Raw genomic sequence first — 27,746 nt, 5'->3', positions numbered from 1 at the left:
GATATTCAGAAACAAATGGTTTCTCATTCTCAGGAGTTTAGAAAGAAAACAAATAAACAAAAATGTCTTTTCATTCAAGGAATATTAAGGGGAGTTATTAGCCTAAGACAAGAAAACACTGACTTGAACACTCAGTGCCATCAGCTGTCCAAAGACTTAGATGAGGCACAAATTAATATAGCCATGCTAAGAACCCAAATTGTTCAAGCTACAAATTCCTTTTTAACTGTAAATGAACAATTAGAAGAGACCAAGGCAGAATTAAAGTATTTAAAGTCAAAATGTGCCTCACAGAGACAGGTTAATGCTGTCTCCTCACAGATTCTGCCGTCTGCACCATTTCCACCCTTACCATATAATCCATGTAGTCAGTTTATAGAGAAAAAGAACACTATTTTTATAGCAGGCCAGCGAAAAGGTAAACTAGATACAGATGTAGAACAGGAAGAAGAACCAACAAATGAAGGTGAGGAAAATTCATTACCAGGCTAGAGCAATTCCAAAAGTACCCCTATAAGTGACACAGCTCCAGTAACAGTAGTACTGCAGGGACATATGAAAGATAGTGACATTGAAAGAATAGTGGAGAAAGTGGGCCCTATGCCTTTTAACATAAATGAATGGTGCAAATGGGCTACTGACATACTGATTCACTGGGGTCTAGGGAAATACAAAAGGAACAATGCAGATTTTGATAAGCTTATGCACCTAGCCCTGGGTCCACATTATTATAAATTTGGATCTCTTGTTCATCCATACCAATTTGTAAAGATGGGCAACGAACAACTATTTCGCTTCACCTCTTTGCAAGTACTTAAAACCCTTTCACCCCTGTCAACCGATACACCAGAGCAGTTTGCATATAGAGTGTGGGTAATCAACGCGGTACTTAACGAACATGAACATTGGCCCATTTCCTCAGATTATGGTCAGAGAGAACATAAAGAATTCCTATTAGAATTATTATCTCCCGAGATTACTAAAAACCTTCTGTTGTTCTCGGAGGACCCTAAAACTACGCCTTTTGACACTTTACTGCCAGCTCAAATTATTTCAGTATCAGAAGCTAGAAGGTGGCGTGCTGAGGGAGCACCCCAATACAAGAAAACACCACACACAGGAAATAGAGGTCATGTCAGAGGTAGTTACAGAAATTCCTCCACTTACATTCCCTTCTATGAACTCAAAGACCAAAAGGAAAGATTAGAAAAAGAGAAAATCAAATGGGAACAGGATCGTCACACAATGCAGATAGAATTGGACAGAGTAAAAAGTGATTTGACAGCTAGGAACAACAGTGCTAGTCCATAGGGATGTCCTGACTCTCTGTCCAAATGCCAAGGTGACTTAGGCCTTCATAGCCCAGCCGAACTCCTTTCACTTACCTGTGGACTCACTTTTGGAGACGCAGGATAAGGGAAAGAAGTCAGACTCAGAATTCAGTTTGAGGTATGTGGCACTTTTGATATTGGACACTTGCAGCTGCCCCAATGTTAATACTACCATAGAGGGTCAGGATAAATTAACTTTGATTGATACAGGGGCTAGAATCAGTTTTACAGATAGAGCGCCTCCTACTGGAGATCAGAAAAATATGGAAATTTGTGAGATTCAGGGTCTAAATGACACAGCTTCAAAGTGTGTGTCTAACCCACAAAAGGAACAAAGGAAAGACATTATAGAAACTACTGCCAGCATGAGTGAGAATACAGGCAAAGAAATAGTTGAAGTGGCTGGTCTTGTACTGGGTACAGAAATTCCTGTGCAGTTAGCCACCCAGTGTTGCCTGCCAGTGCAGCAGCATGATTGTAGTATAACTCACTCAGAGGCTGCAGATGTTTCAGTCTGGGCACAAGATTGTTGGAAAAGGTACACAGAAATTTTGTTTGAGGGCAAAGATCCTTAACCACAAACACAGCATCCAGTACTTCCTCCAACAACAGAACTGGTGCCTAAGATGGAGGAGAGGGGTCTGAGTGGACCTATCTCTTTAGCTTGTGGCTCTCCAGCTTGGTCATTTGCTAAATCAGAGGGCTCTGTTAGGCTCACTATACACTCTCGGGCCCTAACTAAGATTTCAAAGTCTGCAGTACCAGTGGCTACCTCTTATTCTGACATTACTGTGAAATTTAACCCTAAATGTGCATTTTTCTCTGTCCTAGACATGACTAATGATTTTCGGAATTTGCCCCTTGCCTCTGAATGCCAGGACACGACAGTGCAGACAAAAGAAGACAAATCTAGCCTGCACCTGACTTCTGCACCGCAGTGCCCACTCCTCCGAGGGCAGTGGGACCCAGGTGGCAGACATGTGGTCCAGATCGGTTTGAATGGAACATGGACAAAGTTTGCTCTAAGTGACCTTGAGGATGCTGCTAATTTGAAATATTTTTTCTTTTTCTTAGCAGCATTTTGGATATATACATAGCCATTCCAGACCAGTTTTGGCACAAAGATATTTCTAGTGTTTTCCAAGGATCCTCTTTATCACTGCAGAGATAGAGACGTTCCAAAGAAGATATTAGCTTTGTGCCTTTTCTGAATATGAGATGGTTATGATATGCATTATTTGTACTACTCAGGTGTTCATCTTTGCTGTGTTTTTCTATAACAATGTGTTTATTTGCAGAGTTAAATTCAGCCCTGAACACTTGACAGATGGAAGAATAGTTTCACGCCTAAAAATTTGTGTTTTATGTTTTGTCTGTGCCATGTGGTCTGTCTTTTGTCTATTTGTTTTAGTTTGAGGGGTACCCCAGGATACATAACATTGGCCATTTCTAGAGCTCTTTTCCCCATTTTTTTTTTAACTAGCCCAATTGCGCAATGTTCTTTTTACCTATTGTTTCATATCCTAAATGTAGCTTAGTTAGGGGTTATATTTTCAAGTAAAGGTTTCACTTTATATCGTGTTTATTCTATGCTTCTCACTAGATTCAGTACACATTTCTGACATAATTTTTTTTATATATACATTCAGTACAGAATTATGGTCTCTCTGAAGTGCCATAATAGTTATATGCAACTACTATAGTGGCCACTTATCTTATAATATTAGTCCAGCCTTATAAACGTCAATAAAACTGCATTACCCTAAGTGGGCTGGATATTATTTTGTTGTTCGTGTCTATATAGTGTTGGAAAGGACGCCTCAGCCCCACCACTCCACCGCAAAGATTGTTTAGATCGCGGGAAGCATTGTGTGGTGCTTCATCATTGGCTGTCTTTTCTGAGTTCAAGCAACTTAAGTGTTATTACTTTATTTTTGCATTTTTTAATTTCGTTGTTATAATTTTGATCTGGTCATCTCTTGAATACAACCCTATTACATTATACTTAATGATAGTGATCAGACTTTAGGATAGTACTTATCTCAGCCAAACCTGGGGAGCCAGACCCGACATGTTTCGCACATAAACTGTGCTTTCTCAAGGGTCTCCCTAAAAAATATGGAAACAGAACCGTAAACATACAGTTATGTACAGCCCCCATCCTATCAAGAGTTATAACATTAAAACCAGTGTAATAGAGTACGACTCACCGAGGTCGCCGCCATCATCCGACTCCAAAAGTTTAAATGAGCAAAAGATGGCGACGGCGTCCTCGGAACTTGATTTAAATACTTCCTTCTCACCTTCAAGTACATGCCCCCCTGCAGCTTATTGGCCGAGCTCGTAGTGAGCTCACATCACAGAACTCCATTCAATCATGTTGTTTAACCCGCGTGGTTCAACTGTATCAACCTTAAAAATGTATCTCTGCTCCTCTTCATTGAGCTGTCTCAGATCCCCCTCCCCCTCAATATCGTTAATCTTGTAAATAATGCGCCATCTCAGTTCATCTACAGAATGCTGATGTTTAGCCCAGTGGTCTACTAAGGGAGCCTGGGCTACCCTATTTATAATGCGGGACTTGTGTTCGTTAAGACGTAACTTGATCTTACGATTCAAACTGAGATGGCGCATTATTTACAAGCTTAACGATATTGAGGGGGAGGGGGATCTGAGACAGCTCAATGAAGAGGAGCAGAGATACATTTTTAAGGTCGATACAGTTGAACTCCGCGGGTTAAACAACATGATTGAATGGAGTTCTGTGATGTGAGCTCACTACGAGCTCGGCCAATAAGCTGCAGGGGGGCATGTACTTGAAGGTGAGAAGGAAGTATTTAAATCAAGTTCCGAGGACGCCGTCGCCATCTTTTGCTCATTTAAACTTTTGGAGTCGGATGACGGCGGCGACCTCGGTGAGTCGTACTCTATTACACTGGTTTTAATGTTATAACTCTTGATAGGATGGGGCTGTACACAACTGTATGTTTACGGTTCCGTTTCCATATTTTTTAGGGAGACCCTTGAGAAAGCACAGTTTATGTGCGAAACATGTCGGGTCTGGCTCCCCAGGTTTGGCTGAGATAAGTACTATCCTAAAGTCTGATCACTATCATTAAGTATAATGTAATAGGGTTGTATTCAAGAGATGACCAGATCAAAATTATAACAACGAAGTTAAAAAATGCAAAAATAAAGTAATAACACTTAAGTTGCTTGAACTCAGAAAAGACAGCCAATGATGAAGCACCACACAATGCTTCCCGCGATCTAAACAATCTTTGCGGTGGAGTGGTGGGGCTGAGGCGTCCTTTCCAACACTATATAGACACGAACAACAAAATAATATCCAGCCCACTTAGGGTAATGCAATAATAGTTATATGCAGCACACAAAAACATATCTTTTTGGAATGTCTGTTTAAGAACCTTAAATACCTGAATATTGTCTCTCTTTCACCATAACTATACCAAGTAAATGCATTAATATTGTTACATGTTGCCACATTCAGTACAGGCAATATGGTTTCTCTCTCGTTTTCTATCTCTTCTTTGGATCACACTGGAGTACAGCTGCTGAATGATATCTGGACTTTTCAAGCCGGTTTATCCCTCCCTGTATGCACAGACATCATTTCATCTCAAGGGTGAACACCACTAGTTTCCAGTGACTGACAGATCCTGTGCAAACATCATTTCATCCCAAGTGTGCATCTCACCAGTTTAAAGAGACTGCTGGACTAATTCAGCTTCCTGCACCCTGACTGCAAAGACTTCTCTACCTTCTCACACATGCTGTACACAATGTTTCCTGTTTGTTGGATCTACGGATTCATGATAGCCACCTTCCTATGTATGCTTTGCTGTACAGTTCAACCTATTTACTGAATAATACCTGGTGTAGTCATTCACCTCTGTCCTCCTGGGACAACCTACTCCACACCTCTGGTTACTAATGATTCTATGGACATTCCAGACTTTATTTCATATGCTGTGCATCCACTACCTCTTGGTATGGGGAACGAGACATTTATCACTTTTGAAAATGGACACCTTGCACAAACTGTAGAAAAATTTGCTACGAGACGCTCATGTCTCAGTTTGGGAACTTTTCTTTGAGTATACGTCCACTGCAAACCACGTATTTAATGTTTTAATTCACCCTATCATTATCTTAATTATTGTACAAATTTTGTTATGTATTGTTATGATTTTCCTTTGCTGTAAAGTGAAATACATGTACATTTCTTTACAACGCATATCATACAAAGTTCCTTCTAACTTTTAAGGCAGTTATACATGTATTTCCAGTATCTTCTCTGACACTTGCTAATTTGGCTAATTTAGTTCTAATTTGGTTTTAATTTGGCATGGCCTATTGCATTACCAGGGTCAGACATAATATTATCCCATACTTGCATACTCTCTCATGACATCTTGGTACCTTTATACCTGAACCTCCTGAAAAAGCTTCCTGCTGCTACTGCTCCCCAATGAACACTGGCGCCACTGTCCTCCATACATACTCTGCCCCCCAGCTGGCATTGCATTTACATGTTCAGTACTAAAGAAAGCTGCTGCCTGCCAGCTCCCACCTTCTCTGAGAATCTTAGAGGGAACAGGAGCCAGCAGGCCTTGAGCATGCACAGATGCTCAAAGGTCCCGCATACAGTGTCAGCAGCAGCAGCTTTCTTCAGCAATGAATAAGTGTGATGCTGGCTGGAGGGGGTGCATAGAAGGCAATGGCACGGCTCATCTGGTGGGGGGGGGGGTCATCTTGGGGATGGGAGGATAGTGGCTCAGTGCGGAAATGTCTCAGGATGGAGGTATGCTTGTAATATGGTTCTACTGGTATTGTGGCAGGGACATTTACCCCTACACGGATGCTTTCCAGTTCTTGAATTTCTTTGTTTTTTTTAATTTTAATCCAGTCTTAATGTTATTATCATCAGAAACAATTCCCTCTCTCTCTAACAACTGAGCCACTAAAGGCATGTAGGGCAAACAGTATGGAGAGAAAAGTGGCTTTTTACAATTCATACCCCATTAATAAGGTTGTTAGACTATACTTTTCAAAAAATCCCTGAAAAAGTCCTAACTTCTCAAGCTTCCTTCTTTCATCCCTCTAACCCCTCGAACCACCAAATCAACCTGCTCAACTCTTTTTTTCCCACAAAAAGGACCATAAATCTTTTTGTAAAACACCCTCTTTAACTCTTTCGTAATCTGTCTTGAACCGCAAGGCAATGGCAGAATAGAAATCCCTAATGTAATGTAATGTAATGTTAGTAGTGGTGTGCAGTCCTGGCCTTCAAAGGATTTAGTGAAGGTCCTTACTGTGGGCTGTCAGTGGCTTCTCCACCTCACCTCCAGATGGGGGCTCCCAGCAGATCTTCCTCTTTTCCTCTGGCTGGGCTGCAGGCTGGGACTGTAAAGGGATTCAGCAAGGGTTTTCTGTTTACTTTTTCTGCTTGATGCAGTTTGCTTGGTTAAGCAGGCTGCCTGCTCAACCAATCAAATTGCATCAAGCTAAAACGAATGGCAGTAGGGCTGAGGATTCACTGAACCTCCACCAGGGCAGGATTAATTCGTCGAGGGCCCCTAGGCATACAAGTACACTGGGCTCCCCTGCCCCGCCCCGCCCCACCATGCACCCAGGCGGAAACAGGAAGCTGCGTCAGAGGGAAGCTTTGGGCAAGCAGCACCGCTTGCACAATTACAGTTCCTGTTGCCTTTCTTACCTGCGTTGCTTGCTTGTCTTAGTTTCCGTCGATGGGGGGGGGGCCGCGTTGTCGATCGGGGTGGAGCCCGCATTGCCGAATGGGGGGGCCCACGTTGCCGATCGATGCTGGAGGGGTCCATCACCGTTTGGAAAAAACAATGATGATGCCCTCCTTCATCGGGCCCCACTGACCATTTCGGGCCCTAGGCACGTGCCTATTTGGCCTTTTGGTTAATCCTGCCCTGATCTCCACTGAAGGCCCTGACAGCACCATTCTGAATTTGATTGTCTGAGCGGGCAGTAGACACTTGCCTGCTCAACCATTCAAATTGCATTAGGCAAAAAGGACATGCCCTCAGGGCCTTTGGCGGGAGTCATTGAGTCTGCAACTCACAGCTAGCTCAAGAGTTCCTTCCTCCCTCGTCTGATGTAAATGGGGTGGGAAACCACCCATTTGAGCCCGAAACAGTGTGAAGGCCCAGATGTCATCAGAGCCTGCTTGTTGCCATGGCACACCGTCTGCCTCCTCTCCTCTTCTGCCTCACAGAACCGCAGTGCTACTGTGGCCCACTGCCCAACTCTTATTAATTAATTCACTCTTTATTAATTATTCTTATTAATTAATTCACTCTTATTAATTATTCTTGATTAACTTATTGGTGTGATTTTATTAACTCTTTTTGACTAATTAATTGGAATTTTTTTTTTTTAACTGGAAATCACATTTTTAAAATATTGTACATTTAAAAAAATATCATGTGAGGATTCCAAAAGTTGATAAGTTTGGGATGAGAGAAGTTTTAATTTTCTCCCTTCTTTCTTTAGATTTGAGTACTTTTAAAAAGACATAAACTCCCCCCAAATATCTCTCTTCTTTCTTCTTTCCATTCTGCATCAGAGTTGGATTGATAGGTCAGAGATGAGCTTGTTTTGTCATTTTAAATATACTTTTGGAGATGCACATGTTAATATCTGTGCCTGACAGTAGATGGCAGCAACTTAAATTAATTTTAAAATGCATTAAAAATATTGGACAAGAACTTCTGGATTAATTGCTTTAGCAGTAGATTATTATTAAAACTAGTCTTTAAGCCCAATACATTAACGGGTGCTAGAATAGATGTGTTGGTCTGTCTCTCCTTGGCAGCTGTCTGTCTTTCTTTCTGTTTCTCTCTTTAGCCACTGTCTGTCTGTCTTTCTGTTTCTCTCTCTCCTTGGCCGCTGTCTGTCTGTCTTTCTGTCTCTCTCTCCTTGGCTGCTGTCTGTCTGTGTGTCTCTTTCTCTCTCTCTCTCTCTCCTTGGCCACTGTCTGTCTTTTTGTGTCTCTCTCTCTCCTTGGCTGCTGTCTGTGTCTTTCTGTCTCTTTCTATCTCTCTCGTTGGCTGCTATCTGTCTGTCTTTCTGTCTCTCTCTCGTTGGCCGCTGTCTGTGTGTGTGTGTGTCTGTCTTTCTTTCTGTCTCTTTCTCTCCTTGGCCGCTGTTTGTGTGTCTTTTTCTCTCTCTCTCGTTTGCCGCAGTCTGTCTTTCTGTCTCTCTCTCCTTGGCTGCTGTCTGTCTATGTGTCTCTTTCTCACTCTCTCTCCTTGGCCGCTGTCTGTGTGTCTTTCTGTCTCTTTCTCTCTCTCTCTCTCTCTCTCATTGACCGCTGTCTTTCTGTCTCTCTCTCTCGTTGGCCGCTGTCTGTGTGTGTGTGCGTGTCTGTCTTTCTTTCGGTCTCTTTCTGTCTTTTTCTCTCTCTCTTGTTTGCCTCTGTTTTTCTGTCTGTCTCTCTCTCTCTCCTTGGCTGCTGTCTGTGTTTCTGTCTTTCTTTCTGTCTCTTTTTCTCTCTCTCCTTGGCCGCTGTCTGTGTGTCTTTCTGCCTCTCTCTCTCTCCTTGGCCACTGTCTGTGTGTCTTTCTGCCTCTTTCTCTCTCTCTTGTTTGCCGCTGTCTGTTTTTCTCTCTCTTTCTCCTTGGCTGCTGTCTGTGTGTCTTTCTGTCTCTCGTTGGCCGCTTTCTGTGTGTCTTTTTTTCTGTGTGTCTCTCTCTCCTTGTCTGCTGTCTGTTGTTTGTTTTTTTTCTTTCAATCTCTCTCCCTGGCCCCCTGTCCTTCTGTGTGTGTCTTTCACTCCCACCTACCTGTCTTTCAGTGTGTGTGTTTCTATTTCTGTTTGTTTGTCAATGTCCCTGCCCACTTTCCCACCTATCTTTTTTTTTTTTTTTTATTATCATGCGTTGTGTTGGAAAGGGCAATCGGCACACAGGAAAGTAAACCACCTTGTAGCTCCCAACGTGCGCATGCGCCGCATGCTCCAACATTTCTCTGCCGGCCACGGGGCTACAGACGCACGGAGCCACGAAGATTGAAGTGCGCATGCGCACTAAGGGTATTATTATATAGGATAGTGTATGCGCCAGTTTTTTGTTTTCCTAAGACTGTTTATGTACCATATTGATAGGGAAGGCTCTAAAGTGAAGAGGTATGGTGTTGATGGACACCTCTGGTGAAATGCCCCATCTCCCTACTTGAGTGGAGGAGCCTAAAGTAAAGTTTTCCAGCTTCTTCAAGCCAAGTACCTCTTAGATCGAAAAACTTTCAACAGAGTACCCCTGAGCTCCGAGCAGCAAAGATTTTGAAATGGACATTTTATTGTTAAACAGTAACTAATTAGGAAACATTTACAACAAATATAGGTAACTGCAACTGGCATATAGACCAAACCAAATATGGCGTGATCTGTTATATTTCACTTTCATATAAACTTTCCACTTGACAGATGGTGTGTCATTCTTACAAATTGAGTGAAACTGAACAATGACACTTAGATGGGGCCTATTTATGCTGCAAAAATTTTATTGCAGCAAAAAGAATTGACACTATTTCCTCCACAAAAAACCACAAACAGACAAACAAAAAACTTGTAGAGAACTGATGTCCAAGTTGATGGCTTTATTAAAACAAATAAGTAATCCACATAAATACATCTTGGGTCGGAACCTCTAGAAACATTTGGACCCAACACAATCCGTATTTCGACACAATTGTCTTCTTCAGGGGTCCCTACTGGTCCTAAAAATGAACTTGTAGATTAAAGCAATAGTCTCTGTGTGAAACTGACCGAGTTGGGTCCAAATGTTTCTAGAGGTTCCAGCCCTAGATGTATTTATGTGGATTACTTATTTGTTTTAATAAAGCCATCAACTTGGATGTGAATTCTCCACAAGTTTTTTGGTTTTCTGCAATAATTTTATTGAACAGTTGCCCAACAAATATAAATCAGATACATAACAAAGCCTTCTCAGTTAGCCAGTACACAAATTAACATAGCTCCCTCCCCAATTAGCAATTGGGGCCTATTTATAAGAAAAGGAAGACCTCCACAAAAGTTGCCATTAGTGACCAATACAATTTCATCTTTTCTCTTGGAAAATGAAACATGAAATCTGATCGGTCACCATGGGCTAGTTCTCTCGCACATATCCCACCTGCCATCAATGACTCTGACCTTTTCTCTCACACTCGCACATCCCACCTCCCACCTCTCCTCAGCCACTCTGTCTCATGAGGTTGGGAGTTAGAAGATCAACAGGCTCTTCTTGCACCTCAACACATATCAGTAGGGTTATCATATGGCTCCAGAAAAAGGAGGACAGATTGAGACATTCGGGTTTTACTTCCATTGAAAGCAATAGAAGTAAGATCTGGATATCTCGATCTGCCCTTCTCTTTCTGGTGTTACTGCAAAATGTCTAAATCCCTGTCTGATATCAAAACTTTTTAATATAGTTTGTTTTAACATCACCTCAGTAAGGCCAATACACAACCTTGGGGATGGGGTAGGGGCAAGGAGGGAACATGGATGCTAGGCATCTGATAGGGGGAGGAAGAGGAGGGGACAGATGCTTGACCGCAAGACAGGATAGAAAACAAAATAAATAAAGTAGGGGGGAGAGGAGGAGACATGGATCCTGGACTGCAAGTAGCAGGGGGTGGGGGGGGAGGGGACATGGATGCTAAACTGCAGGGTGAGATGGAGAGGGGAGGGGACATGAATGCTGCACTGAAAGTAGGGGGGTGAAGGGGTTATGGATACTAGATATAGATGTGAAGGGGGAGGAGGAGAGGGGAGGGGCATGGATATGGATGCTGGACCCATAAGTAGAGGGGAAAGGGGGTGAGAAGAAAACCTAGGCCAGAAAGGGGGGGTGAGAAGGAGAAGATGCTTATCCGTAAAGAAAGGGAGAGAGAGATGCCAGACCATGATGAGTAGGGAAGGGATTCAGGGTGCAAGTAAGAGTGGTGAGGGGTGGGGACATTGATGCTGGACCTGCAAATGGGGGTGGGGGTATGGTAGAGACGAAGAGACAGTGACCAAGACCAGAAAGGGGATGAGAAGGGAGGAAGAGATTCTTAGCCAGTGGATAGAGGAAAAGAGAGCTGCCAGAGTATGGGGACTAAGGAAGGCATTCAGGGTGCGAGGGAGAGAGAACTACAGTTGGAGTGAGAGAGGGAAATGAGGAAGGAAAAGGTAGGAAGGAATTTCAGGACTCAGGAAAGGAGAAATCTATGCAAAACACTACAAATAAACTGCAGAATTTTAAACTGTGTGCAGAATTTTCAAAATTTTTGCATAGAATTCCGTTATGAGTACATATCATAATAGCACTAACTCCCAGAACATAATAGCACTAACTCCCAGAACTCAAAGAACAACAACTTTATGTGTGGAAAAATGGACTGTAAATATTATAACAGGTGCTAAAACATTAATACAACACCTAGTGAGAAAGCAGAACAATGGGACGGCTGCAAGATTGCTACACAGAAACATTCTGAGTATTTTATTTTTTCATTTGCTTTGGTGGCAGAGTCTCTTTGGTTTTTCTCTATTTTTTCTTCTCTCATTGCAAGGTGTCCTGTCCATTTGGCCATATCTTCTTTTTCCATGTCTTCCTTCCATCTATCCTGTCCAGCATCTTCTCTCTGTGTCCTTGTCCCCCTGTGATCAGTATTGCCCTTCTGTATTCCCATCCCTTTGCCATCCAGCATTCTCCCTCTATGTCTCTGTCCCTATCCTCCCTGCATGCCTAACATCTCTTCTCTGTGCACCACCTCTCTAATCTTTTCTGCCCACACTCCCACCCTGTGGCTTGCATGTCTCCCTCTCTATTCCTTGCTCTCCCCCTAGAGTCTACATCTCTATCTGCCTGAGTCCAGTGTGCCCACCCCCAATTTCCCTCAATCCAATCTCAGTCTCTCTCTCTTCACTGCCTCCCTCACTCCCCCCCCCTGTCTAGCAGCACCTTTTCAATTCATCTCCCCCACCACTACTCAGGGAAGATTGGGGGGCATGCTGGATATGGAAGAAGATGGGTAATTAGGGGGGGAGGCATGGGGGAAGATGCTGGACAAGAAAAAATAGAAATCAGGGGGAATTCTGGATATTCTAGAAAGTAGATGGCAGAATGTTCCAATTCAATATATATGTGACCCCCCAATCTCCCCCCAAAAAACAACAACCCGCCTCTGTTACAGAGCAGGAGGCACTGGATTCTTTGGGGGAGTCACTGAGTGTGTGCTTGTGAATAGTAGAACATTGTTCAAGTAAAAGTTCCAGTTATCAATTGCAAATAGTTTCAGCTTGATTTCTATGATAAAAGAAAAGAGTGAGGACTGAGTGATGTGATTGAACCCTGGGACTGTGATTCTTTGGCCTACCAGACCTGGCCTACACCCAGCTCGATAGACTTTAAAGACTGCTCTCCCAAAATAATTTTTTTTTCTGTAAACCCAGTCGTGGGTGCCTGACCCGATGAGCTGACCGATTGCCATGAACAGTGTGCAAGTGGGATTTGGATTACATATACATACCAAAACGATCTTGCTAATGAAAAATAAAGTCGCAAATCTACTGTGATAAATTATTTTGGACTAATTTTAACAGCAAGAAAAGGATGGTGATTTGAAGAATAAATGGCTCCTAATTTTTTTTTAGGAAGAACACAGAGGTTGGGAGAGATTTTGAGAGGCTTAAGCTTGGAGCTGCTCTTAAGAACATGAAAATACAGAGAACTCATGTCATTCATCACTGTGCTCTCTTTCATGGCACACCAGGTATTAGAAGCAGCAAGGACCCACCATCTGGTGTAATCATTTCTAATGAAATGCTGCGGGGCACACAGCAAGTGCTATTCACTGCTGAAAGGGTTATAGGAGATAAATAGAGGGCCTGGAAGAATGAAACTTCCCGAATAAACAGGCAAAATGAAACAGCCATGTGCCACATTCTGAAAGAACGCCATTCTACAAGCCCAGACATAAACTTGGCTGAGTGAGGATCAGGGCTGTAACAATGGGTGGGCAAAGAGGGCGAGTACCCTGGGTACCAGGTGTGTGGTTTTGGAAAGAAAACCAAGTCATCGGAAAGGCTGAAAGGGAGGGAACACCAAAAACTGTTGCTGGATATGCCAACTCAATGTAAAACTGAATGTTAATGCTGACAAAGGGCCCAACTCTCCATTGTCTCGAGTCTCAAATAACGATGTGCTTCATCCTATGTCTGACCAAGAAATGTTTTGTCATTCAATGTTCTACCACACTCTGTTACACTGCTTGCCATCCTTGTCCTACTATACACATAAGAACATAAGAATGGCCGTTGCTGGGTCAGACCAGTGGTCCATCATGCCCAGCAGTCCATTCACCGAATTTATCCAACCTTGTCTTGAATCCCTGAAGGGTGCTTTCCCCTATAATAGCCTCCGGAAGAGTGTTCCACCATGGTGACCCATTATTCACACGCCGGACAAAAGCATGCTGCCAATCGTGTTCAGGACTTATGCGCGCCAGCTTAAAATACTTCCTGTTAGTGCTGTGAGGGTGGGGGGAACCCCCTAAACTTACATGTGTTCGCTCTCCCATTGGGGGTGGGGGAATACCCCCAAAACTAAGGAAAATGGCAGTTTTCAGTGTAGTGGGGGAGGGGACTAGGGAGGAGTACCCCCCCCATGGAAGTGTGAACATTTGTAAGTCTACTGAGGGATTCCTCCCCCTCAGCACTAACAGGAAGTGTTTTAAGCCGGCGCGCATATGTCCTGCGCGGGATTGTCGGCACGCTTTTGCCTGGTATGCTTCTGTTACGGTACCATACACCATATTTACCATACTATGTTGGCCCTGCTACGATTGCTCATACCAAGTCTGCCACATAATGTTTGCCGTTCCATGTCTTCCATGTTATGTTTCATCATGCAAACTTGCCTAACCATGTTTGCTAGTCATGTCATACTATGTTGGTCATGCTTTTTAATACTGTTTGCCATGCTATGTTTTGCTGAACTATGCTCGCCATGTAATGTCTCACCTCACCATGTTATGTTTTGTCATATTATATTTTTACCATGCTTTGTAAACTTTGTTTTGCCATCTTTGTCAGACTTGCCCACTGATGACCTTCTGGAAAACGCTGAAGACCCATCTCTTCAACTGAACAGTGCCAATGAACTGCCTCCTCCCTGCTCTTCTCCTCTCTCCCTCCCTCCTTCCTCCTGTTGCTTCATTCCCGCCTCCAACTCCCTGCCTTCCTGTGCTCTCCCCCCTCCTCTATCTCCTTTTCTCATTTACCTGTCTCTTCTAGGAATGCTTTTGTCCTGTAATTTTTTGTGAATGTCAATTGTAACCCATTCTGAGCCCCCGGGAGAACGGAATAGAAATCAAATTACCTAGAGAGAAGGCAGATGCTTTGGTTTTCTTTTCTGATTATTTATTGCAAGCATCATTTTTATTTACTGTATTTTTCGCTTCATAAGACACACTTTTTCCACCCCCCAAAAAAAGGGGGGGGGGGTGGGATAATGGTGCGTCTTATGAAGCGAATACCCAAACCTCTCCCGTTACCTTTTTGTAAATTCTGAGGCCCTCTCTTGCTGGACGCGGCTGTCTGGAGCACTGACAGCTGATGCGGCTGCCTCTGAGTCCTCTTCCCTTGCGGCAGAGCGGCGCACAAGGCTGCCAGCCTGGTCCCGTGCCACTTCCCGTGAGAATTCTTAATAGGAGAGTTCTTGTGGGAAGCGATGCGGGTCTAGGCTGGCAGCCTTATGTGCCGCTCTGCCACAAGGGAAGAGGACTCCGAGGAGCCGCATCAGCTGTCAGTGCTCCAGGCAGCCGCGTCCAGCAAGGGAGGGCCTCAGAATTTTAAAAAGGTAACGGTGGAGGGGAGAGGGAGGCCGGGAGCTGCCCTGCCTAATTAAAAATAGGTATGGGGAGGGGGCAGGGGCCTGCCTGCCTGCGGCTGAATTAAAAATGAGAGTGAGGTTGGGCCTACCTGCCTGCGGGGAGGCCTGGAGGGGGAGGCCTGCCTGGGGATTAGGCCTGGAGGAGGAAGTCTACCTGCCTGGTGGGTAGGCCTGGGAGGGTGGAACCTGCCTGCCTGGGGGGCTACCTGGGAGGGAGGAGGCCTGACTGCTTGGGGGGCTACCTGGGAGGGGGTTAGGCCTGACTGCCTTGGGGGTAGGCCTGGGAGAGGGACTGCTCCTTCCTGCCTGCCTGGGGGGGCTGCCTGGGAGGGGGAGGCCTGCCTGCCCTGTCCCTGCCTGCCCTGTCCCTTCCTGCCTGTCAGCTACTAGGCCTGCCTGCCCTGGCCCCTGTCCCAGCCTACCACTAGATCACAGAGCCTGGCAGGGAGGGGTGACAGGGTGCAGAGCTTGGTAAGGAGTGTGGGGTTGGATGCAGAGCGTGGCAGAGAGAATTTGATTCAGAATGTTTTTTTTTCTTGTTTTCTTCCTCTAAATCTAAAATGTATCTTATGGTCAGGTGCATCTTATGGAGCGAAAAATACGGTATGTTACTAAATACCATCACACTTACTAAGGTCCAAAAGAGGTAAATGGTGAAGAGTGCAACAGTGAGTGCAATGAGGCCAACGGCTTCCAGCTTGCTACTAAAGTGCAGATGGTCGACTGCCCCTCGCAGACAAAGCCATCCAGAGATGGTGGCTAGTGGTGTTATGAACAAGAAACACACCATGTCTCCAAAGAGCGTCCGCTTCTCATGCTGAGGTCCTGGATTTTTAAGCCACTGCAGGAACAAAAGCAACAGAACACAGATTGATCAGCCAACAGCAGGTCCAACTGCGCCTCTGACTAAAGATCACACAGCATTTCAAGATGCAGTCCAGGGACACTGGGCATCTCAGCCTTGGACTGTTAACTTCTCAGAACAGCTTTATTTGTTTATTTAGTTCGTCTTCAAGTCCGTTGTCCCCAAAGAGCTCAAAACGGTTTACAGGTTTAACATATATAATTTCTGTACAAGTTTATGATACAAGTTTTTATTCTAACTTGATACACGCTAGGGGCTAATGATAATACTGTATACAATTTACTGGTTACAATTTGCTATGGTTGTCCTTATGATTCAAGGTTTCCAGAACAAGTTATACTTAATTTGACACACAGAAAGTTACAGTGTATGATACAAGTTATCCTTATGTGATACATACTAGTCCTGGTACCAATATACATCTCTTTGTACTCTAACAGCGACTAACTTAGGGGACCCTCGGCCACAAGAGGACACCCGCTGAAAATAAAGGGCGGGAAGTTTCATGGTGACACCAGGAAGTACTTCTTCACTGAAAGAGTGGTGGACAGCTGGAATAAGCTCCCAGTACAGGTGGTTCAGGCCAGCAGCGTGCCAGTTTTTAAGAACAGTTGGGATGCTCATGTTGGATCTCTACGAGGGAAAAGGTCATCAGAGAGCGATTAACTAGGGGAGTGGGTCAATGGAATGGGCAGACTCGATGGGCCTTGGCCCTTTTCTGCCGTCACTTTCTATGTTTCTATGTAATTTAGGGATTTTAATTGGTTGCGCCATTATAAACCAATTAAAACCTATTCAAACAAGAATATTAGGTGACGTTCCATTAGGTGACCGGTGCCTAGGTCCATGGTTATCTTTACAATTTAATTTTATTAATGTCTGACGTTCCAGCTCACTGAATTAGTACAACTCAGTGCCATCAAAAATACATTAAGCACATGAAAACATTGAGAATTGAAGTGGTTGAGCCTCTTTCCTGATTTCAACCCCTCCCCCACCCACCCACACATACATTATTGACTAAATCAGTGGTTTTGAACCCAGTCCTCAGGAACCACCTGGCCAGTTGGGTTTTCCAGATATCCACAATGAATATGTATCAGCACACACTACTATAAAGTAGTGCCTAGACTAAGGTGCCAGAATGGGGCCTGCTTAGCGTAGATTTTGTAACAGTGTTGAGGTGAGCCTAACACAAAACAGAATGCATATGTAAAACTGCTTTTGACACGCTGAAACATAAGTGTGACCGCTTATGTTAGTGGTTGGAGTTAGCCGACATTCCTAGGTATGCCATGCAGTTATGGTCCGCTTTAGGTTACACACTAGGCAAGCTGCACACTAATTTTACAGAATAGCGCCAAGCATTTACACATGTATGAACCAATTAATGGCACTAATCACTGCTGTGTCATTATCTATAATCTTTGGTGCATAATAGCATCTTATCTCTAGCTGCATCTTACAGAATTGCCTTTTATGGGGGTAATTCTACATAGGGTACCATAGGTTACACCTCCCCCCTCCCCCGGAAGGCCTGCCTGTTCCCTCTGGCCTCAATTTACCTAAATCCATCAGCCTGCATAAGATCGCTAGTGCTAGCGATCTTTGCAAGCTACCGTCCGGTCTTCCGAGCTGTCTTCTCTCTGCTGCGGTCCCGCCCTCTGACATCAGAGAAGGGGGCGGGACTGCGGCAGAGAGAAGACAGCTCAGAAGACCTGATGGTAGCTTGCAAAGATCGCTAGCACTAGCAATCTTATGCAGGCTGATGGATTTAGGTACATTTGATGCCGGGAGGCCAGGGGGGAAGCCAGACACTGCAGCACTTCCCGACTGACCCTCCCCCCTCCCCCTCTAAAGCAGGAGCGGCAGCGGCCAGCCAGCAAGAGCAGCGCTGCCGCTCCTGCTTTAGTGGGCTAGGGGGGAGGGTCCGAATCGGGAAGCCGATTTTTTATTGTTTTAAATCGATTCGAATCGGTTCACCTGAAGTGAATCGGTGAACCGATTTGAATCGTGAATCGGGCAGCACTAGTGCGAACTCACCTTGAGTACTGCATTCAGTTCTAGTTTCCTTATCTCAAAAAAGATATAACGGCACTAGAAAAGGTTCAAAGAAGAGTGACCAAGATGATAAAGGGGATGGAACTCCTCTTGTATGAGGAAAGACTAAAGAGGTTAGGGCTCTTCAGCTTGGAAAAGAGACGGCTGAAGGGAGATATGATTGAAGTCTACAAAATCCTGAGTGGTGTAGAATGGGTACAAGTGGATCGATTTTTTACTGCATCAAGATTTACAAAAACTAAGGGACACTCGATAAAGTTATAGAGCAATACTTTTAAAACCAATAGGAGGAAATATTTTTTTCACTCAGAGAATAATTAAGCTGTGGAATTCATTGCCAGAGGATGTGGTAAGAGCGGTTAATGTAGCTGTGTTGGACAAGTTCCTAGAGGAAAAGTCCAAGGTCTGCTGTTGAGACAGATATGAGGGAAACCACTGCTTACCCTGGATCGGTAGCATGGAATGCTGCTACTATTTGGGTTTTTGCCAGGTACTTGTGATTTGGATTTACCTCTGTGAAGATACTGGGATACTGGACCATTGGTCTGACCCAGTAAGGCTATTATTATATTCTTACCTCTAGGACGAATACAGAAAGACAGGTTAAAATATTCAACCACCTCTCTAGTTTCTCTATGTTGGAAACAAAGTACATTTGACTTTGTCCTGTAGCGAAAGAATGTAGGTTGCACAATGTAAATTTATATCCTTCATCTGTTCAGCCAGGACAAGCACAGATGCAGTCCACTGGAACTTTCTCTCTCCTAGTAGCAGACAGAGCTTGGTTTAAGCTAACCACCTGATAATACTATTGCAGAAATACATTTAGAGAGGAAAAAATAAAATACAATGAAAGATCAGTAGTCCTAGGAGCTCTTTCATTGTGTGCTTATTTTAGTCTAAAAACCAACAAAGAAAGCTTTTTTTCAAAGGCAAGTCTTAGCTTTTGTGTTCTATGGCAGGAGGCAAGCATAGCCACCTCCACCTCTGTCCCCCACTCTGTAGCAGCTATTAAGTAAGATAGATTTTTTTTTTTTACTACCTTTTTATTAATTTAAAAAATGAGCACACCATTCATGAAGAGAAACACTCTCTTCTGACAAGGATCTTTTGTTAGTGTCCAATTCTTTCAGGTTACGTATTAAAAGAACACAGAGATAATGAACAGAGACAGACTCCATAACATTTACTGTATGTTCATCAAGAGGTTACCTCTGGAAAATGAATGCAAGAGAAGCAAGGGAGAGGAACTTCAGGCAGATTAAACATAAGTTAGTTTGCTTTTCCTTTTATTTTATATTTTTGTTAAAATTTTACAGTATTAACAAAAATTGTATTTGCTAAATCAATGGTGTGGACCTATTTTATCAGCTCGGTATTAGATTTTTCATTGAGAATTGAAAAGTCCATATAAAATTTAGCCAGGTGGACAAAAGAGCTATTATTCATCTCTGGAATTGAGCTATGAGAAATATATAAAAATTTGTATTTGTGACTCACAGACTGACCACTGTCAGAAATGGGTTGCTGGGCTGGTTTGACTCAGCATGGCATCTCTGATGTTTTTATTCAATGACTTTTTTCAGTATTAAGAGTAACTGTGACTAATCCAAAATACAGCAGTGAAACTGATTGCTGGTGCTTGTTATTATTAGGAGCATTTTCAATAATCTAAGGGGAAGAGTCTCAAAACTTTAACGTGGTCGTTAAACCGGTTCCAACCGGTTTAGCATCCATGTATTTTAGCAGTGGGATTATCAAAATTGCTTACGTGGTCTTTTCTGAGCTTCCTAGAAGATTCCAACTCTGCAGTACAAATGTATTACAACGAGGTCATTAATATTTAAACGAGCACTCCAGGCAATTCTCTATTAATGCCGGGTGATTTCCTAACCTCGCTGTCCTACATTTGCGAGCAAAATTTTCCAGCAGGTTTGAGCTGTTCTAGCCTTACTTTCTGGTCAGTACCTGAGTTCTGATTGACTCAGGCATTGACAGGAAAGTAAGGCTTGACAGCTCAGACCTGCCAGAAAATTTTGCTGCTGTCAACCAACCCCCCCCCCCCCCGGAAGCAGGAGGGATAATAATAATAATAGAAAACTTTATTCTTGCATACCCCTATACCTTTTAGTTCTAGAAGGCTCACATTCAAGAGAGACTGAACAGTTCAGTGACAATAAATTCTTAGAGAATATAGAATATAATTGGCATTTAAATGCTCACTCCCTCCCGCTGTTGCTGTTAAATAACCCCCTCAATACCCTCCTGGAAGTGGGCATCCCTCCCGCTGCCTTGATGTATGTGTCCGGGGGGGGGGGGGGAGGCGGTGTTTGCTTAAGGTCTAAATGGAGTGCGCCTAAGGATTTTAATGCCTAGCAGCGCCTAAGACCACTTAGGCACCTCTAGATGTGATTCTATAAAAGCGCCTAGCAGCTGATTGACAACTGTGCCGAATGGCACATAGGACTTAAGACTCTATTTATAGAATCAGGTCCTTAGGGCTCACCACAACATGATCTTTTATCTTCTTTCCTATCTAGAAGCTGAAACTTATTCTTTCTGTTGCATTTGATTATGTTTAAATTTGTATGTAAACTGCTTTGATGTACTTTTTGATGGGAAAATATCAAGCATCTCATAAACTTGAAAACTGATAAACTTTAATCAGAAACATCATTAGGCTTTTAAATTTGCCAACTCTTGTATACTAAAACTTTCAATAAAAATGATTGAACTAAAAAAAAGTATAACTTAAAAGGCAGCAGAATAAATCATCGTTATGAGACTATTTTGCTATATTATATTTTACTAACAAAAATTATCAGTATGATTCATGCAGGACACTCAAAACCATTTATTACATTACATTAGTGACTTTTATTCTGCCATTACCTTGCGGTTTAAGGTGGATTACATTAGAGGCGATCTGGACAATTCCAGAAGAGATCACATGGTTGAAAAGTTTACTTTGGAGGATTAAGATACTTTCTTTGGAGTTAGTTTGTCTTGATGGATTTCTTGAATAGTAGGGTTTTAATTTCTTTTCTGAAGGTTTTGTATCTTAATGGAGGAAAAAACCCTTGGAAGGTAAATTGGAAGCTAATGTTGCCCTTAAATCCATTTTCCATCAATGGTATCAAAAACCTCATGATTGAATAGTTTCATAGAAGTCTATTTTCTTCTTTCTGAAGCACCCCCCCCCCTCTCAATTATCTCCTTACTTTCTGCAACATAAAACTATTAAACCAATTTTTCTTTTTTTAGAAATTATTCCATAAATCCCAGCAGAATGCAAAAGCTATACACAACTTAATCCACAGCTCTGTTAGATCAGCTGCCTGCTTTTCTTAAATTATAAATTCAGTCCAAACTTCTGATCCTGGCAGTATTTCACACACTGAACATAAGACCAGTGGTCCATTGTACCCTGTGACATTTCCGCTCCCCGAGACGGTCATGTCAGAGTGAAAACCCGGTCTCAGTCTCTTACTCGAGACCAGACTCTCACTGAGAGGGATCAGGAAGAAGATCCTGAAAGCCTAGCTGCCTATCCTGAGCCTTCTAACCTAGAGCAGTGCCCTGAGTATAGGTTAACTGCCCGGCCCAGAAAAGCTTCCAGTCACACTAAGGGATTTAATCAAGCTCCCAGTGATATTCTACCCTGTAGCCTGAGGGGGAGCCCAAGAACACACAAGCTAGGCACACGATCACCCAGTGTAGGGCGTGGCCCTAAGCCTGTGAAGCAGCTCTCCAGAGCATTAAAGGAGGCTGCCCAAGAGAGTCTGGGGAGAGAGAGTTCTCCGGGCCAGGAGAAGGCCAGACCTCACTCCAGAGCCAATGGAGTGTGAGGCTCCAATGCCTCAGGAACCAGCAGAGCAGCTGGAGACACCAGAAAGCATGGACCTGGATGAAGGGTGTATGCTGGAGACCGGTATGGAAGAAGCCATGGATGTAGGCTTGGCAACTTTCCACTAAACACTACAGGTACAAGGCTGTACAGCAATAATAGTGGAGAGGAGTTTTTGGCAGAACTGTTTGATTGTTCTGTGCTGTAAAAACAAGCTCAGAGCAGTGCTGCACCAGCTTGATTGGATTGCTACATTGCAGCTGTGCAGGAGCTCAAGAGAAGCCCAAAGAACTGTGAGCTAATGAGGGCTGGAAATTTAGGAGCCTGCAGTAAGGCTTCAGTTTTTGTCTTTTGTGTTTTTGCTTAAAGTTTACCTGGTGAAGAAACTGGGACTGTGTTGGTTAGTAAGCCCAGGACTCCAGCTCAAGGCTGGATAAGTGCTTAAGAGACTAATTGTGCTGGGTTTTTCAGAGCCTGTGTGATCAGGTAGAGCAAGCACTAAAACCTGGACTGGAAGTATAACTGATAGCAGGCTTGCTGTGCTTTCACTGAACTGGGGTGAAAGTTAAAAGTCTTTTTGTTTTCTGTTTTCTTTCTTTTTGCCCTTGTTTGGGGAGGAAGGAAACTTGGACTATAATAATAGATGATATGATTTATGTGGCAAGTGACTAATTAAACTTTTCACATTATTTTGTTCAACTTGACTCACGGTGCTTTATTTTTAGCAAAGCCCAAGATAGTGAGACACCAGTGAGGTCTCCCCCTTTGGGAGCCACGTCAGGAGTGTGCTACCCTCTACCGGAGGTCTCCTTAACTTTACCAAGACCCCGGCTGGTGACAAAATGGTGGCAGTGGTGGGATTTTAGCACACTCTACTGGTGGTTTCAAGTTTGAACCTATAAAGGAAAAAAAAAAAAAAAAACACGAAAATTTTGCAGTTTTTTTTTTGCTTCATAATTTTTCTTTTGGAGTGTTCCTGTGACGCAGGACGACGCTGCCGGAACCACGCCCGGCTATACTTCTGAGGGACCACCGGAAGGACCAGACCAGAAGGAAGTGCCTGAGTCGGGAGTAACAGGACGTACAAGCACAGCCAGAACGACTGGAGGCCAAGGAGGCCTATTTACCAAAGGCGCAGACTCGTCAGTACCTCAGGTAAAGAGTACCTAGGGAGGGGACTGACGAGGATACGAGAGGTATCGGTTAAGATACTCCTCGGGGTTAAAACAAAGAGGGATAGTTTACTCTCTCTGGTGAGACCGCACTTGGGTTTCCTTTTTTGTGTTTGTCTTTTTACACAGGTCGGAGGATGGACCCACAGCAATTCCTAGCGGTGCTGGCGCAAGAAAGACGTCAACATTCAGAGGACATACAGAACCTGATAAAAGCGAATCAGGAGATGTGGCATTCTGGACAGCAAGCCGCGAGGCGGCAACATGATGAAATTCTATTGGCCATGGGCGAGCAGACCAAGGTCTGGGCTCAGACATTACACCCTATGGTGACCAACCCAGGCGCAGCGCATCCGCCGGGTCCTCCGGCGCAGCCCATGGTAGGACAAATTCCATTACACACATTGAATTTGTGCAAAATTTCTCCTGGGGACGCGCCTGATGAATTTTTAAACGCCTTCGAGCGTATTGCAACAGCAGCCGGATGGCCCCCTGATCAGTGGGCCGTGCGTCTGTTGCCTTGCCTGGCCGGGGAAACTCTATCTGCCTTTCAGACTCTCAGTCCTGAGCAAGCTAGTAATTATGCCACAGTAAGAACACACATCTTAGATTACCTAGGATATACCTGTGAGCACTACCGACAGAAATTTAGAGCCACGCAGTTACTAGCGAAAGAAAGACCCAAAGCGTTGGTACAGAGGCTGTCAAAACTGGCAGAAAGGTGGCTACAGCCTCACCTGTCGGATCCTAGAGCCCTCTTTGCGGAGGTGGTGAGAGAGCAGGTGCTCGAAGCAGTCCCCAAAGAGTTGAGGGGATGGATCCGCAGGCAAGGCTGTCAGACTTTACCAGAGGTAGTGGAGGCAGCCGAAGCCTTCATAGATGCTCAGAACTCCTTTGAGGAAAGAAAAGCTGATAGGCCCAGTAGAGGGGAAACAGGGAGAGAACAGTCTCCATGGTTCAAGTCCCTGGATTCCCAGAATTCCTCCCAGAGGAAACCGCTACCCAGTACTCCTAGGAAGACAGGACAGGATACGAGCCTCCGGTGCTTCAAGTGTGGGAAGCAGGGGCATACCCAGCAATATTGTCGGGAGAAAAGAGACCTTGTAGTGTGTAGGCCCTCTGGGTTAAACCAGACCGGACCTTACCAGGTGCCCATCTTGATAGCTGGGAAAAGGGTTCAAGCTCTAGTGGATACTGGTGCCGAACAATCTGTGATTTCACGCAGACTGTGGAAACAGATTGGTAAGGCAGGCCATCCTAGGGAAGGGCCCGAATCCGTCTTCCTTGCCTGTATACATGGGGACTCCCGGGAATACCCTCTCCACCAAATGCTCATAGAGACGAAGAGGGGAAGTTGGGACATGAAGGTAGCGGTGGTGGACTTTTCACCATATCCAGTAGTACTAGGGAAGGACTGGGCAGGCCTAACCCAACAGGTCGCCCAAGCTGGAGAGGCGGTGCGTGAACCCCTGCACAAGCAGAAATGGGTGATGGGGGCTAGAGTGGTACGAAACCAGTCCCAAGGTTACTCCTGGGGGAGGAAAGAGAGTACCCGGGGGCCAAGTACGAATTGGAAACCGGTGATAAGATGGGCTCCCTTATCTGATAAAGCCCATATTCCTACAAGGGCTTATGACGGTGCCGCGGGGTACGATTTGTACGCCGCCCAAGAACAGGTAGTCCCAGCGCAGAACCGGGCGCTGATTAATACAGACATACAGGTGTCCTCGCCACCGGGCTCTTACTTGAGGATAGCGCCGAGGTCAGGGTTAGCTCTACGGCACGCTATAGATGTGGCCGCAGGGGTGGTTGACCCGGACTATAGGGGTAACCTAGCCGTGTTGCTAGTTAACCAGAGCAATACTGACTATAAGATCTGCCCCGGGGACCGAATCGCTCAAATGATTTGTGAGCGCATTTGGCACCCGAAATTGACAAAATATAAAGAACTTCCCGATACTCAAAGGGGAGTAAAAGGGTTCGGATCCTCAGATAAAGGGCAAGCCGGGGAGTCCCAGCCACCGGGGAAAGGGAAACAAACTGAACAGGACCAAACTCTCCGGGAAGAGATAAAATCCTTACGAGAGGAACTGGAGAAACTAAAGGCAGGTCAGAATCAGGCAAGCCCACAGATAATTACACCCGAAACAGCTAGCAACCAGGCCAGTTCAACAGGAGCGGAGGTAGAGAAGTTACAAAAAGACCTCGCTCAAGTATATGGGCAAGTGCAGCAAGTAAGGAAACAGCTACAGGAGGAACAAACTCGCGGCCAAGATATGTTGGTGAGGCTTAAAAAAACGGAAGAGCTTAAGGACCGACTAGCGGAAAAAGAAACAGAGGCTCAGTTGCTGGCCAAACAAAATGAGGCAGGCATCGAACGGTGGGAACGCCACTTCGGGAAGATGGCTGACTCACTAGACGAAGCAAGTGAGGATATGGACAAGCTACATCAACAGGTTAATGCCCTTCGGGAAAAAGAGTTAGGAGAAGTCAGACAGGCAGTGTCCGCCCTGGCTCAGAGAATGGACGTGTTGGAGGAGTCGGGTGGGGAGACTAGCCCAGGGGTACAGGCAGGGTATGAAACTCCAGTACTGCAGTGGCCCGACGATTTCATGGATCCTGACCCATTACCTACTAATCAGGGGAAGAAGTTTAATAAACCCCGTAGGCGGTATTGATGTACTAGCTAAGCTTAACGCCAATGTGGACGTCCTGTCTAGAATGTACGAGACACCCCAGCAGAAGCCTCAGACTAGGCAGCCTTTAAGTGAGGGGGTATGTGCTACCCTCTACCGGAGGTCTCCTTAACTTTACCAAGACCCCGGCTGGTGACAACCCACCAGTCCACTCCTGTGGCGGCCCCCAGGACAAAGACCAGTGCCCTGAGGCCAGCCCTACCTGCATAAATTCCAGTTCAGCAGAAACTTGTCTAACTTTGTCTTGAATCCCTGGAGGCTGTTTTCCCCTATAACAGCCTCCGGAAGTGTGTTCCAGTTTTCCACCACTCTCGGGGTGACGAAGAACTTCCTTACGTTTGTACAGAATATGTCCCCTTTTAACTTTAGAGAATACCCTCTTGTTCGCCCTACCTTGGAGAGGGTGAACAACCTGTCTTTATCTACTAAGTCTATTCCCTTCAGCATCTTGAATGTTTCTATCATGTCCCCTCTCAGTCTCCTCTATTCAAGGGAGAACATTTCTACATTCCAATACAGGTATCACATCAAAATGGAGTGTGCTGCTTACTGCTGAGATTAGTTTTCCTCTCATCAGGAATAAATATATAATAACCAGAAAACTCTTATTAGAAACAGAATACAATAAACTGTGTTCAACTACTCTACTACCCTTCTTACATATTCACCAGACCTAAACACAGATGCACAGTGAGGAGAATCCTTCCAGTGACTAGAATGGAACAATACATCTGTGTTTGCAAACAATGATTCCCATTATTGGCTACAAGCCTTGAGGGAAATTATTCATAGCCATAATCCTAAATGCTTTGAGTGCATGCCATAGTAACATAAACCCATTAGTGTTACCTAGAGCCCGGAGCTCGTCAAAAACACTTTGTGGCTCTTTCCCACTAGTCTGCTGCGGAAGGAAGAGGAGTCTGGACAATTATGTAAAGTCTACCAGAGACAGGGAAAAACGTCATAGTGGAGAATGAGCCCAGAGGGCCAACCTTCTTATGACAAAGCTTAACTTTGATCCTTTTACACCAACAGACCTTTTGTCTTTACATTTTAAAGTATTAACCCAATTGATTTGTGCAGGTCTCAACAAATCCCAGGCACCAGGTTGCCATGGGTGCCCAAAAATGAACCTTGGCACCAGGGATATTGTACCCATGAACTAGTTGCTGCTGTTGAAGAGATAAATATTACATGTTACCTCTGCATATGGGATTGTTAGTAGGTTTTAAGCTGTGTGGTAAAGGAATGAACACTGCTGCACGTCACACAAGACCTGACTGAATTATAATTTTTGGTGGAATGTGTTATGCCAAATCTTTAAAATGGAGCGGGCAATAGCCATACAACATTTAAAGGACATTTAAAGAAATTTAGGGATGTTTGGGAGCCATTAACAAAATATTGTACTGAATGATTATAATTTTTCCCTTTTTTGCATACATGTCCAGGGAGGGGAGGGGGGAGGGAGTACTTTATGATCTCTTATGTTTAAGAACAAATGTTGGATATATGGGAAGGGGGATATTTGATGTGAGTTTTAATTTGATGATATATTAAGTGATGTTAAAGTATAAAATGATTGTATATTATGTAACACTTATTGAAAGTTTTAAAATGAATAAAGATTTTTTTTTTTTTTTTTTAAAGAAAGGCTTGCATCTGAGTTCCTTCCTGAATCACATAGCTTAAACCTAATACAAACCATACAGTAGAGGTAGAGCAGCACTTTTTCTGCAGTGGCAGCAACAGAAAGGAGAGTCAGCAGGTAAGATACTCTAATAATCTGACTGAGTGCTCAGATGTGGGAAGGATAGGGTACTGGAGAGGGAGGAGTGTT

General features: G+C 44.2%; 1 protein-coding gene across 1 annotated transcript in view; it reads right to left on the bottom strand.

Moving 5' to 3' along the window:
• The window catches only part of MARCHF3 (membrane associated ring-CH-type finger 3), a 166,794-nt gene that overhangs the window by 4,661 nt on the left and 134,387 nt on the right, over positions 1-27,746 (bottom strand). Inside the window, exon 4 of the mRNA XM_033928983.1 lies at positions 15,897-16,106. Within this exon, the coding sequence (XP_033784874.1) occupies positions 15,897-16,106 (210 nt within the window). The remainder of the gene's footprint in view (positions 1-15,896; positions 16,107-27,746) is intronic.

This window comes from Geotrypetes seraphini, chromosome 1, assembly GCF_902459505.1.
Source record: "Geotrypetes seraphini chromosome 1, aGeoSer1.1, whole genome shotgun sequence".
NCBI lineage: Eukaryota > Metazoa > Chordata > Amphibia > Gymnophiona > Dermophiidae > Geotrypetes > Geotrypetes seraphini.
The sequence above is the reverse complement of the archived record's forward strand: the minus strand, read 5'-3'. Positions and strand labels throughout refer to the sequence as shown.